Source organism: Gouania willdenowi, chromosome 24 (assembly GCF_900634775.1).
Source record: "Gouania willdenowi chromosome 24, fGouWil2.1, whole genome shotgun sequence".
Lineage (NCBI taxonomy): Eukaryota > Metazoa > Chordata > Actinopteri > Blenniiformes > Gobiesocidae > Gouania > Gouania willdenowi.
Genome location: NC_041066.1, coordinates 17,347,409 through 17,362,328, shown reverse-complemented (window position 1 = coordinate 17,362,328; position 14,920 = coordinate 17,347,409). Strand labels below are relative to the sequence as shown.

Below are 14,920 nucleotides of genomic sequence, written 5' to 3'. Positions count from 1 at the left end.
CACATTGGCCTTGTGACAACTCACTAATTTTAAAGATGGAGAAAAGACAACTACTAATATGTAATGATGCTGAATTACATTACACATTACATTATGATTGCTACATTTATCAACGGCTTCATCCCTTAAAGCACCTATGTCAAACTCAAGGCCCGGGGGCCAAGTTTTGACCCGCCAGAGTGTCTAGTCCGGCCCCAGGAAGATTTTTTTAAAGTAAAAAAAAAATAAAGCAAAAAAAAAAAAAACAGGACTTTTTTTTTTTGTGTAAAATTATCATATATATAAGTTGTAGTTAAAATTATTTACAGTAATATTAAATCAGTAAAATTATTTTCAAAAATCTGGAAAATTCTCATAAATGATCACAAAGAGTTTTGGAAAATTACGTTGCAAGGAATTTTGACCAATTGCTTAACATTTGGGATTTTGTTTGAATTTGTGTTTTTTCCTTCACAATTTTTTTTAAATTTTTGGTCCGGCCCCCTTGAGGTCAAACAGTGTCGTATGTGGCCCTTGAACTACGGTAATATGAGTTTGACATCCCTGCTTTTCATCAAAGTCGTTACTTCTCAGCAAGCGTAGTAGTACTAAACAATGAAAAATGCGTTCAAATATTGTATATCTTTATCAGAAAAGGGTCAAAGAAGTTACAAAAAATGTATAAACTTCCTAGAGATCAATAAAAGCTCTTTATTATGCTTTAGTCATTAATAGTAAAAACAATAAAGCGCCCCCTACAGGTCACCTCAGTTCTTATCCTAACTGATGTGAAAAAATGCTACCAAATCAAACTGCTGACAAGGGAAAAGTTACTCTGACCAATCACTAAGAAGTTAAATTAACATCTTGCACATTGTGGCGATACACCCAAATATGAAGAATGTAAAACGACACTAACAAAATCTACTCTATGGCGCCACCTATCTGCCAATCCCTAAAAACAAACAGATAAACTTACAACTTGTACCTATTTCCTATAACTATACATGTATTTAACCCAAACTACGTCATGTAGCTAACAGTACAACCAGGTAGACGTTTTGAATAGATTAGAGTAACTTTACCTTACGAGGAATCTGCAGACACGATGAAGTAGTCGGTGAAAGAAGGTGCTACAGAGGTTGTTCGACAAATAACAAATCTCTATAAAGTTTCTAATCGCACTAAAAACGTTGCCCTTTTTCAAAACTACGCTCACCTCTTTGTTCAACCAGTGCGTACATACCGTCGATTGTTCTTTAGTCACTTTTGTCCCTTTTTGAAAAAGTATAAAGTTTTCAAAACTGTGCAATTTGTCTTGATCGTATTCAAAATATTTCACTTTCAATATTTAGCTAAAGCTAAACTAACATGGATTTTTACAGTGAAGGGTTTAATCCTTGACAGTTAGCAAGCAAGTGTTTCAGTCTATAAACCAGATTTCTAGAAAGCTCTAATCCGTCTGGCACTTTGAGATTCACAGATTCTGCCAGCATTTGTTTATGTCGTTGGGTGTGAATGACACTGATACAAATGTTTCACTCACACGGGCCTGTTGATAGTGCACGTAGAAGAAGTCAATCCCTCACTTTTTCCTCTGTCCCTTTCCAACTGAAAACACATGTTCAGACTAACACTGACTACTGACATCCATTGTCATGCAGTTATGAAATAAACACATAGAAAAGTTATTCCAAATCAACTTTTGATAGAAAAAGTTATATCAAGGGTTAAAATAGCAACAGACTTAAAAAAAAAAAAAAAAAAAAAAAAAGAACAGGTAGAAAGTGAAACTGGGAAGATTTTGGATTTCATTCTAAGAGATGGTTTCCAGTCTTCTGATGGTGCAGTGGATGGCTTAGGTCGCTGCCTTTACGTAGGACAAAGGACTGCGGAGGCAAAAACAAGTGGAAGATACTGAGTGAAGGTTTGATACAAACCACAACATGTGGAGGCGCACAAACTATGGAGGAAGAACAGCTACAACAAGGATTAAGGCTGATATCTGGAGTTTCTGAGAAATCTACATTTTTCTATCATTCTTTTGAAATGCGAAAAAAAACCTAACTAGTCTTTTACTATGGTCTACTGCCGGTGGTCATTCATATACATTAATGTATGTAAGTCCCTCTTTTGTCCATAGACCCCTATACAAATGCAAGAAAGCACCGACATCGCCCAGTCAATAGGCTTCGACTTCCTGGAGCGGGCCACTGTCAATCAAAGTGAATGCGTGTGCACCGTCACAACAGGTATCACTAAGTAGCATAGCGTCATGGAGGAGCGCTCCGAAACTCCAGTTGCCCATTCCACGATTGCCAACGTATAAAGCTTATACTAAAAAAGAAACGTCTGTGTACAAAGCTTGTAGATAAACGTCTTCATGAACGCAACAAAATTTATCTCGGAGCCGTTTTTCAAAGGTGGATGACTTGCTGCTTTTAAAAGGATTCCGAACGGACCAGGATTTGGCGACATTTCTCATGGACAGGTAATAAACATGTTTTAATCAAAAGTTATGGCACTAAATAAATCTGTAGTTTTTGTAGTTATGCGACTTTGTTATGTTTTGCAATGCTCGTGCACAAACATAGAGGCGTAGCTTCTGGTAGATTGGCAGAGGCAGGGGAGGAAGTGGAGCTGATGAGGGCGCAACATCGAGACATTCTCTCAGAAACTCCGGATAGTAGCTTTAAGGTGTGGTGAGAAAGTAAAGGAAGCGGTAGTTAGAAGAGAAGAAGAAGAAGAAGCAAATACGTGAGTCGCTGCCACTGGGAGCTCAGAGTGAGGGCGGGTATGCTGGATTATTTTAGGGAGTCGTAGCTCAGCCACAAGCACTACACAACAAGGAAGGCAGTTAAGAGTGAGTGGGAAAAGGCTGCTGGTGCTGCTGCTGTGTTTAGGCAGGAGTAAATACTACAGAGGATGAAGGTGAAGAATCTGTGTTGACCTCACAAACCTCAGGTTGCACTGCTCTCATACCAGAGCTAGCAAAGGAACACGCAGCACAGGTGAGAGACAAGGAAGCAACAGGTCAAAAACATTCCCTTCATTTCTTCCGCTGCTATCCTTGTCAAGTTTTCCTCCCCAGTACAATGTACATTTTAGGGCCTCCTCAGGTCTCAGAGTGTGGTATCAGGTCTCAGGAAAACTTCTGTCATGTGTCAGACCAAATGGACTCAAGTCTCAGCCTCACTCGTCAAACAACACGGCCTCAGGCTTGAAAATAAAAGCCATCAAACTCAACAGTCCATACAACATGACATCGCATTTTATTTTGAAGGAACCGGATGTACACATGAAGTAGTAAGTTGAAAAGCTGTTCTTTCCTTTAATTATTTTTAAAGTTAAAGAGTAACAAAACCCCAAAACCTGCTGAATTCATATATATTTGTGTATGAAGTAGGGCTGTTGATTGATCCTGATCCAACTCACAACATTTCAGTCAAAGTATTTCAACTTGGCAAATTTGGTTGTAAAATGTGAGAGTGACTGCCCTCTATGGGTTGAAACCCTGCTATTAAAATTGATTTTTGCTATTGGCTTAGAACAAGATCATGTGATATTTTGGGACCATCTTGAGTCACAAACAAGCACTTTTAGCCCCGCCCCTTTTATAAAAACTAGCACCTGTGGGCTCTAATCTGTGGTGAGTTGGTTGGATTGAGAGAAGAGTGAATAGAGAGGTATATTGAGTTCTGAGTAGCTATTTAGCATAGCATATATTGTTAATTGGAGATTTTATCGTATAGACTGGGCGTGTCTTAATTGCTCCTGGAGCTCCGCCCATAATCAAGGCATTATTTTAATTTCCCTCCTAGTGGCAGGTCAGGAGAAAGCAGGGGTTTTGTTACTCTTTCAATGAAACATTGATATATCTTAACCTTTAAAAATAAATAGAAAATAACAGCTTTCAACTTACTCTCGTATCCAAAGCAACACATATTGATGACGTCATGTGTATTTCCGGTTTCTTCAAAGTACAACGTCATATCGTGTTTTATGTCCTGAGGCTGGTGAGTCTGATGACTTTTATTTTGAAGCCTGAGGCCGCGTCATTTCATGGAGGTTTTGCTGAGACATGGGATGAGTTTGGTCTACAAATGACAGAGGTTTTCCCTGATACCTCACACTGAGACCTGAGGATGTCCTAAAATGAACACCGTAGCCCTGTCATTAAATCAACTTTGTGTATATGTAAAGTACAGTGATGCCTCTTACTGACCGACACCAGCGAGAGAGTTTGAGTGCTTACCTTTAAGGATGTAATCTGTGAGGAGGGCAGGAACCTTCTCGCTGTCATCCCTCATGGCACGGAGGACTGACACACACACACACACACACACACACACACACACACACACACACACACACACAGAGAAAGACAGTATTACAAAAACAAGAAGTAGAAACACAAAACCACAAGTCTCTGATCATTGACGCACTCACTTTTTGTGAGGATATGCAGATCTTCTACAGGAGGAGAGCCGGCCTTCTTCTCAAAGGGAATTACTGTGGTCAGGTACTGAAGACAAAAGGGAACATTCAAGTCATTAAAACAAGTGCTTTATGTTGGAAGAGGTGCTAATGAAAGTGCAGTGGCTCATAAAACATGAGCTGATGAACGCATGACAAGAATATGTTTGCTGGAGGCCTGCGACATTCCATTATCACTGATGTGAAGTAAAGGACAAAATAAACCAAATAAAAGGAAAAATAGGATTGTGCAAAAGCATAAAGGAAACAGATTGGGTAATGTCTGTAAAAAAAAAAAAAAAAAAACAGCACTTCTGATAGAATAAAACCAAATAATCGACAATGAACTTCAAAGCCTTGCAACACGAATGGAAATAAACATGCTGATGATAAAGAAAAGATTACATTAATTAATTGAATGAGTTTGCTGTGGAGTGAAAGATCAGGGGCACCTGTTTGTCCCCTCCTGTGTTGCCAAAGGTTTGACGGAGGCTGTTTTGAATGACATTGGACAGTCCCTCCAGAGTGAGGAGCTACAGGAAGTGAGAGGAAGCAGGAAAGCAGTAGATCATTAGGTGAAGAAGAGGTTTTTGGAGGGAAACCAGCAGCTAAATGTCTATCTACCATGCAAACTAACTGGTGCTTTTTCACGATGCTCGTCACCTTTGTTGGTGTGTGTAGGTCATGTGTGTTTGTCGTTGTTAGCCCAGTTACTCACCGTGCCGGGTATGTGCGTGCTGGTCGTCCTAATGCCGTTGGTCGTGGCTGTACTTCGGATCTTTTTCTTCTTGCGCAGCAGGTCGCGGTGCTCCTTCTGTCGGTTTTGCACGTCGATCAGCAGTGAGATAAAGCTGTTCTTCACCTGGTGTCACAAAAAAGGATTGGGTTATTAGATAAAAGTCAAATCCAAACTCTCCTATAACCTTTTGATTGAAAGAACACGTCCCATTTCCAAACACTGAGCTTTGAGACCAACTTCTTGTTGTACGTTTTAATTCAGTTCAACTTTAGCTTTTCAGCCATTCTTCAACACATTTAAACATTTCAAATGTTAAAATATTCAGCTGTCTGATGGCTATTGCAAACGCGCGGCAAATGATATTGCTAATGCTAATGAATGCTAATGTTAGGCTAATGCTGTTATATAATGCTAATGTTAGCTAATCCTAGGTTAATGTTAGGCTAAAGCTAATGCCAATACTAGCTAATGCTAAGCTAATGTGAGTGCTCGGCTAATGCTAAGTTAATGCTATTGTTTAGCTAATGCTAGCAAATGATAATGTTAGGCTAATGCTAATACTAGCTAATGCTAAGCTAATGTGAGCGCTCGGCTAATGCTAAGTTAATGCTATTGTTTAGCTAATGCTAGCAAATGATAATGTTAGGCTAATGCTAATGCCAATACTAGCTAATGCTAAGCTAATGTGAGTGCTCGGCTAATGCTAAGTTAATGCTATTGTTTAGCTAATGCTAGCAAATGATAAGGTTAGGCTAATGCTAATGCTAGTTAATCCTAGTTAAATGTTAGGCTAATGCTAGTTAATCCTAGTTAAATGTTAGGCTAATGCTAATATAATGTGAGTGCTCGGTTAATGCTATTGTTAGGATAATGCTAGCAAATGCTAATGCTAGGTTAATGCTATTGTTAGGCCAATGCTAGCAATTGATAATGCTAGTCAACGTTAGGTTAATGCCAGGCTAGTGTTAATTCTAGTTAATGCAAGGTTAATATTAATATTAGCTAATGCCAATGCTAGCTAATGCTAAACTAATGTGAGTGCTCGGCTAATGCTATGTAATGCATTGTTAGGTTAATGTTAATGCTAGGTTAATGTTAACGTTAGCTAATGCCAATGCTAGCTAATGCTAAACTAATGTGAGTGCTCGGCTAATGCTATGTAATGCATTGTTAGGTTAATGTTAATGCTAGGTTAATGTTAACGTTAGCTAATGCCAATGCTAGCTAATACTAAACTAATGTGAGTGCTCGGCTAATGCTACGTATGTAATGCTATTGTTAGGTTAATGTTAATGCTAGTTAATGCTAATGCAAGCAAATACTAATGCTAGCAAATGAAAATGCTAACTAATGCTAGGATAATGCCAATGCTAGCTAACACTAAAGCTAATATGAATGCTAGGCTAATGCTAAGGCACTGTTCAATAACACGGGCCAGCACCTGCATCATCACTTGCATTTTCTTCAGGAAATACAAACATTCTAGTTATTAGATTTTTTCTCCACAGTGATGAAGACATATTACCTCCTTTTCATAGTCCAGTTCATCTCGCAGTGCCAGGGCCTGGATCAGCTCTTCGCTGTAGCGACGGATGGCGGACTCCACTTCCTCCAGAGTCTGTGTGAGCTCCGACACAGACAGCTGGCGCAGCCCTGAAGGAGACAGGCACACGTGAGGAACAAGCAGTGGTGGATGATGGGACACGTGCCAATGCAGCGTATGCTTATGATTATATAACACTATAGTATAGCACACATGGCTGTCAGTTTGTATTTTATCAAAGTTACATAACTTGACCCTGTTTGCACGAGTGCAGGACAGTGTGACCTCTTACACTTGGTTTCATTCTATTAACTACAAACTGAGCTGAGAAAGAAGGAAACTCTAAATATGGTGATCCTAATGCACAACCTGAGGACTACTACTCACGTTCCTCGTAGCTGGTGTTGGAGCCTGAGCGCTTCAGGGAGTGCAAGTCCTGGGACAGCATTGATAAATCAGACTGGGAGGGACTCTCATCGTCATCAGGAGACTCCTGCATCATCTCCTCAATCTCCTCGATCACCTACAGAAAGGAGGCACACGCATATTTTCCTTTGTTCCTACAATACCGTCCTTCTTCCTCTAATAAAAATCACAGAGGCATCATTGCTGTGTATTTATAATTACAAACTAAGTTATCCTATTATCTTATTATTACCTCTGCCTATGAGGTAACATGTTCACCTGCATTTATCTATTTATTTGCAGGATTACAGGACCATATCTCAAATGGATTTTGATAAAATCTTAACCAAAGATAGAGCTTCCATGGACGATTCCATTAAATTTTGTAAGAGGATTCGAATCAATATACTGATTCTGGATTAGTTTAAGAAATCCTTATCTCTCGTTATTGGCAAAATAAAATAAAAAGATTCCATATCTGTTCCTAATTGACCGATCTTAATGAAATTTGGCTCAGTTATGTCAGGGTTTCATCTAGATTGGATCCGGATTGAGCATTTCATCACAATTCTGCAGCAATTAAAAGTTAGGATCAGTTTCTTGCAGTGGTACAAATAATTTGTGGCATCTGTGATGTTTTGTGAAAAAAACGCCTGAGGCATTTCCTGCTTTTTAATGTAAATTGTTGCATAAAACTTTGTTTTTTATTAACTTGTACATATATTTTTGACAACTACACTTTATATTTGCATTCTCATTTATCAAATTGGTTTGTTAAACATATTTGTGATTTTGACAGTAAAAAAGACCTAATTTTTTTCCTCCTCAGATATTGTATTTTAATGGGGCAGTATCATGAAAAAGATCACTTTATAATAGTTCAGTGCTATACATTCCTTTAGCCTCATTCAGAGGGCCAAAGTTGAAAAAGTTCAATTTCCTCCCTCCCTTGCTATTCCACATTTTATAAAAAGTCAGCTCTAAACAAGGCAGTTGGAATTTTGCCTACTTATGAGTCATAAGGGTTAAACTCCTCATCCTGCCAATCCTCGCTCCCCCTACCCTAAATAAGAAAGTTAGCTACTCCCTCTCAAACTGCCTCATAGCTAAAACAAACATAGCAAAGGCAGGTTGATATTATAGTTAATATCTTTGCATTCAGTATATAGATAATCCAGTACATACAGTGCATAAACCAAAGAGCACTCAACATTTTCACTTTTAGTAGCCGTTATACCACCTTGTATCGCCATTATGGGATGATCTGAGGTGTTTGTGACCCAATGTGACACAGCGGTTGGACAAAACAATGGACTATTGTCTTTTAAGAGGGCTAAAACTTCAGAAAACAGGCGAGTTTGAGAAAATATTAAATAAACCTCAAATATTATGTTGTTGGGGTTCTTAGAGCAAATGGAGATGGGTGAAAAATAGCATAATACTGGACCTTTAAGTCCATTATGTTTATCCAGTTGGACAAATGGAACAATTAACAGCAAATTCATAAAGCTGAAGTTGTGCTGAAAAACATTGCAAAAAACAAGGCAAGCTAAAGAGTTTTTATGCTGAGATATAAATGTAAAATCAAAAATAGTCAAAAACAGCCAGTTATACCATGGACCCCAGAGGGTTAATGGAGATAGAAATTGTTAATAAGCCTTAAAAGTGTGAATGATTATGTGAATATCTATTACTACTGGATTGGAGCTGGACTTCATCACCTGTTCGGCTGTAAAAAGTGGCTCTTCATGTATGCTGGAGACAATGATAGAGTGCATGTCCATTTGTTCCCGCAGCTCCTCATCATCTGACAGATCCAAAGACTGGTTATCTAAAGTCTGCAGTGGGAAAATACTGACATCAGACCAGTCCAATCTCGACTCAGCTCTTTATCTATTCTAGCCTGTGTGTGTGTGAAGACATGGTACCTCAGGTGCAGTGAGGTTGAGGATGGGCAGGTGTAGAGAGCGAGTGTACGACGTCTTCCAGTCGACAGGCATCACGTTACCATAGTTATCAGACAGAGCGTTCCACACCCTGAAACAGAGTGATTATAAAGATCTAATTAAAGCTGGATCATTAAACCACGCAGTGCATTTAAACAAAGCCAATGGGTGTAGCTCTGAGGAAGAACACCACCAGTTTCTTCTCTTTCTACTGTGACACAGCATTACTTGACAAAGTTATCTGGCTTCCGCCTTCCGTTTATGCTCCATTACCATTGCAAAACAACAAAGATGATTGCTTAAAAGTCTGATTGTTGTGACAGTTGCCATCAGTGCGTCAATGTCAGGGGTGTCAAACTTATTTTAGTTCAGGGGCCAAATATGGAGCAGTTGATCTTATGTTGGCTGCAGATTTTAGGCAAAAAAGTGCTCTAGTTTGCACTTCAACATATAATATCAAAGCATTTCAGACACATATCAGTCCCTGCAGGATCTTTATTTTAGATATATTTTACTTTTTTTAGATTTCATGGCCAATCTTTATGTGATTTGGGGAAATGTTGTGAAAAATTTTAAGTTATTTTAGCAATTTAATGTTAAAAGTGACCTTTTTTATCATGTGATATAAGCATGAGGAAAATATGAGCCCTGCTAATATTGTGGAGTTTTATTGAATTTGTGTATTATTTTGGAGATATCGAGGTGAGATATTTACAACTGAATTAGTTGGTAATTCACACATCATTCATGGTTTCCCTGACTTTTTTACTTTCTTGTGCGGGCCGAATTGGATGCTCTAAAGGGCCGGATTTGGCCCCTGGGCCTTCAGTTTGACACGTGGTCTAGGCGCATCAAAATTCTGTATTTGCTTGGTGAAGAAAACTGTGAAAAGTTTCTGTTGAACCACCCATTTGAAGCAATTAGTCCGTACTGGAAACCGCTTAATATTAGTCATGTGGTTTTAAAATTTTACCACCTGTACTTAAAGCTGATATCCGGAGTTTGTGATAAATCTATGTTTATGTTTGATTCTTTTGAAATGTGAACAAATACCTAACTAGTCTTTTACTATGGTCTACTGTCGGTGGTCATTCATATACATTAATGTATATAAGTCCCTCCTTCGTCCTATAGACCCCTATACAAATGAAAACGATCGCCAACAGCGCCCAGCCAATAGGCTTCGATTCCCTGTTTTTGAGACTGTCAATCAAAGTGAATGTGAACGATGCACGGAAACAAAGCCACGCGTCACAACAGTAAACAGGTAAATATGATTTTGGCTCTTATCTGACCCATATCAATGCGACCTTGTTATGTTCCGTGATGCACGTGCAGAAAAGTAGAGGCGTGGCTTCTGATATTTTGGGAGAGGCAGCGGGAGGAAGTGAGGCTGTTTAGGGTGGGGCATCGAGACGTTTCTCAGAAACTCCTGTTGTCAGCTTTAATTACAATGATGTAGATGCTCACTATTGAATAAATGCACAAATTATAAAGTTGATTTACATTTAGTCAGTTTTGTAGTTTTTGTTTTTTTTCCAGTACAAAAGACAAGCATACTAAAGTCCTGATTCTGCTCTCGTTTAAAAGAAAAAAGAGGATGGGAAGCTGGGAACCCATGTGTCGCAAAGGCACGCACGCACACACACACGCACACACACACCAATGTTTACGTAAGATGAGTTTTGCCCTGAAGTGCCCATGCAGAGCTCGGGGAGCAGTTGGCATGTTCTAAAAAAGTCAAAGGCAGACAGGAAATGTTCTTTTGGCCTCAAGCTGATATCGTTTCAGACACGTGAGTTGATAAATATCAAGAGGGCAACATCAATTAAAATACACAAAAGGGACAATATATTGTACTCATAATCATGAATGTAATGTAAAAATTGCAAGTGATGACGTGGGTATATTGGTGGTACCACAGGACATTTTTGACACTGTAATCACTCATAAACATGTAGTTTAAATGTTGAAGCCCACACATTTTCTCCTGGTCATACTGAGGTCTTTGCTCAAAGGGCTTCTGAGCACTAAAGTGCAGTCATCCAGAAAACACCCTCGCTGAGCCTGGCACTGCTCTTTGGGCTTCAGTCGGCCACTCTCCAATTATTGCTCTCCCTCCTTCCCCTGTGTCACAGCCTATAACAGCAATAATGTTCATTTCTCTATGTCTGCCCTGCCCACTCACATCCCTCCCCCAACAACTGAAACTAACTGCTCTATTTGCTGCCACCCTGTCTGTTAGATTGGAAGTTCAATGTATCCGACTAATGTGGTTATTCACTCGACTTATGTAAGATGAAGTGGGGATATTATGGAAATGTTTTTAATAGAAAAGTGGTTTGGGAAGTTAAAAGCATGCGTCAATCAGACGGATATATTTTACAAGACGATAAGACACCAAAAGTCATTTTTGGCCTTTGAAGAGCCATTGTTTTTGTCTTTAATGTTCTGATATTTTGGCATCAGCGACCGTCTGTGCATACTGGACACTGCTGATGGCCACATGTGGCCCGAGCTCTAATTTTGTTAGTCCCCTCTTTACAACTTAAATGTACAAAAGAAAAAAAGAAGAAAAAAAAAAACACAAGAAAACAAAATTATTCCAAAATTAAAAGACACGAAACTAGTACAAAAGCATAAAGAATATAAACAAAATAGACAAAGATTGCTCCAAAAGTGTACAAAATTACATAAAACTACACAAAAAATTGTGCCAAAACACATTATAATATACAGAAACACAAGAGGATAACAAAAATATCCCAAAAATATGCATAACAAAGACGATATACAAAACAGCCTTAAAATACCACACACAACTACATAAAAATATACAAAATAAATACCAAAATAAACAAAAAATAACAGACAAATGTAGAAAAGTTAAAACATCAACAGAAATCACATAAAGCAAGTGAAAAATATACAAAATGACCTCAAAAAACAGAAATACACACAAAAACCATGTGTTCTTTCTTGTATTAATGCTTAAATTGGTCATTATTTTAAATGCTGACAATACTATTGATAATGTGGCCATTAGATCATCAGACAATCACAGTTTTGTGACCCCTGCTGTGATAAAAGGTGACCATCTCTGTCTTAAAAGCAAACCAACGGCACAAAAATATTGGTGGTATTGTTTAAATTCATCTTCCTAAGAGACGTGCGTGAGCTTTGACCTTTAACAGGATTAACTGATTAAGAAAATCAATATATTAATTAATTACTATATTTCTTAGTATTACATGCATATATGCCCTTTGGCCCGTGTCCATGTGTATCGAGGCTGCACATTTGTTACATCACACAATACAAACACAAAAAAAGGCAACATGATTGGGATCAAGCATGAAAATTATTTGCTTTGTCCAGAATTTCAGAATGTCCTACTTTTCAGTAAATCTTACACAGATCGACTGATTAGATTCAACAATATCACTGTCTTCACACGGAAAAGTCGAATGAAAAGCGAAATCCCGAGAGCACATTCCTGCATCTACAATGACATTCATGCCGGCTGTGGAATGTGATATTCACCATTTAAACACTGTTGACTTCATTTAAATCCAACAACAGCTCTAAACTGTGACTAGAATAACAATGGTTTCAAGAAATACAGGAGGTTTAGTTCATGAGAACAGATGCCAAGAATGAATGAAACATCTGCCTGTTTGTGTAGTTATATTTTAATGGCATCTATCAGAAAATCTGTTGGATTTATAATGGGCTCGGCACAAACCTGCAGCTGCATCAGTTTCAACCCCATCGGGAATGTTTTTGTGAATGTTAATGGTAAGTTTTAAGGTATTTTTAAGGTCAGGCACTGATAGCAGATGAGAAGGTTTGCCATCAGGTTTTTGTTGGGGTCTTGGTGCAGTTCAGTGACATTAGTAGAAACCAAATGTTCTCGTTTGTGCAAAACAATGATATAAAAGGAAGAGGTTACTAAGACTCTACAGAATTATAATACTTATAATGCGCTGGTTCAAGAGATTGAACCGGTCTAATTTTAAATAACCTTACCACGTCCTTAATATATTTAGTACTTGAGTTAAAAAAATAAAATAAATAAATATTGCATGGAAAAAAAACTAAGACATTTTGTAATTTCACATACAACGTCAGGAGAACATAGTTAGTACTCTACAGCAAAATGTAATAAATAAGCACAATAATGGTCACTGTTAGATAGTTCTAATGTTATATATATATATATATATATATATATATATATATATATATATATATATCTTGATTGTACAGTGTAGTTGGTAGATGGCTCACTATATATTGTGTATATATGCATATTTGTATTATATTTTACTGGAATGTGGGCACTTGTATTTAATCCTTATTTAATAACAGTGTTTTACATAATTATGTACGTTTTCTTTTTTGTGTAGCTTTTTTCTTTATATCTGTAATTGTTAAGTAAGTAACACAAAGACTAAAATAAAGTGAAAATGTAACGTGGAAAACAAAACACTGTAACTAATTTAGTCATTGAGGACCATTTACGAACACAATAAATATGAACTTCAAAATAAAAGCCCAAATTGATAAATTTAAGGTATATTAGACGTTAGCATTTTGTTAAAGCAGGAAATGTGTACATTCTGCTTGATGAACATTGCTCACTACTCACACTAAGTAAATGGGGCTCAAATCAATGAGGTTAGCCTGCTAATGCTAACACGGCTAGCTGCGCAGATTAAAAGTTATCCTAAATAACATACAGCGGGTAGAAATTCACACTCACCCGTCGTCTTTGAGGTAACTCTCCTCTGTGATGGGTTTAATGGGAGCTATGTGTTCTGTCGTGGTGTTGTAGTTTCGGAAACACACTGTCAGCTTCTCGTCGAAGTCGTGGACCAGGTCCTCCATGGACTTAAAGCTGCAGATTTCTCCCGAGAAACTGTTGTCCAGGTCGGAGAAGTCATCTAGGCCCGCCGTGTCGGTCACATTGGAATTCAGCAGGTCGGCTGACACCGAGGGAGCCTGGAACTCGTTAAAGTCCTGCCAGTCCTCATCGAAAAGGGCCAGCGGCGCAGCCATGGCCGCGGATGGGACGCCTGGACGAGAGTTCAGCTCTGCTCTGGGTACGAACAGCAGACCCTGGACACGGAGGCAGAGGGAGTGGCCTGAGCGTGACGTTGCCAGATAGGCTCCGCCCCTCAATAATAAACGAAATAAACCAGACATGAGAAAGTAGGCTAACATAGACATTATTTTATCGTGGCTATACATTCTATTAACAATGGTTCTCACAGGAAGTAGGGGTGGGATAATATACAAAATTAATGAGACGAGACGGTATACGATACTGGGCTTACTGAAATGATACGAGTCGATATCTTTGGAAGGAGAAAAAAGACAACAAAATGCTGTTTGAAAAATAACCAAGCTTTTATTTGACTAACTATAGGCATACTTATATACTTATACTATTATATACTTATATATATATAACTATAGGGATACTTACGTACTTTTATATATATATATATATATATATATATATATATATATATATATATATACACCTCAACAGCAAAATACAAAAAACCCAATTACAAATAATAAATAGTAACAACTTTTCAATTTTTCCTATTGAGAGTATAAAAAGAAAGTACCACTCTGCAAATAGAACACAAAAAAAGTGTGTAAAATTAAAACCAAATCGTGTCATCATTATGAGAATCTTTGAATTTTATTTCAATTTTTTTATTTGAAGTGAAGTTTGGGATTGAAAAATAAAAACACAAATAATATAGGCCAAATACAAAAAATGTATCAATCAAATATTTCACTTCAATGAAAAAGACA

At 37.9% G+C, this 14,920-nt stretch overlaps 1 protein-coding gene across 4 annotated transcripts; it reads right to left on the bottom strand.

The window, feature by feature from the left end:
• Positions 1 to 673: 673 nt before the first annotated feature.
• LOC114457411 (fasciculation and elongation protein zeta-2-like) lies at positions 674 to 14,222 on the bottom strand. Of its 4 annotated transcripts, none has more exons than XM_028439176.1 (10): positions 13,854 to 14,222; positions 9,071 to 9,179; positions 8,864 to 8,980; positions 7,125 to 7,260; positions 6,720 to 6,847; positions 5,174 to 5,317; positions 4,908 to 4,988; positions 4,429 to 4,504; positions 4,235 to 4,300; positions 674 to 2,966 (listed from the first exon to the last, which is right to left on the bottom strand). In XM_028439176.1, exons 1-10 carry the CDS (start codon positions 14,147 to 14,149, stop codon positions 2,956 to 2,958), a joined length of 1,164 nt encoding a protein of 387 aa, XP_028294977.1. In that variant the 5' UTR covers positions 14,150 to 14,222; the 3' UTR covers positions 674 to 2,955. The 4 variants fall into 4 exon arrangements, with proteins under 4 accessions (XP_028294977.1, XP_028294976.1, XP_028294975.1 ...); XM_028439175.1 differs by having other exon boundaries at positions 674 to 1,868; XM_028439174.1 differs by lacking the exon at positions 674 to 2,966 and having other exon boundaries at positions 3,582 to 4,300.
• Positions 14,223 to 14,920: the final 698 nt, after the last annotated feature.

What these genes read in the sequence shown, in the direction of transcription:
- LOC114457411 (XM_028439174.1), bottom strand. Translation starts at nt 14,149, where the DNA reads ATGGCTGCGCCGCTGGCCCTTTTCGATGAGGACTGGCAGGACTTTAAC. An exon ending in TCAACCTCACTGCACCTGAG is followed by an intron (nt 8,981 to 9,070) that starts GTACCATGTCTT and finishes TTCCCACTGCAG; the next exon opens with ACTTTAGATAACCAGTCTTT. An exon ending in CAACACCAGCTACGAGGAAC is followed by an intron (nt 6,848 to 7,124) that starts GTGAGTAGTAGT and finishes TGTCTCCTTCAG; the next exon opens with GGCTGCGCCAGCTGTCTGTG.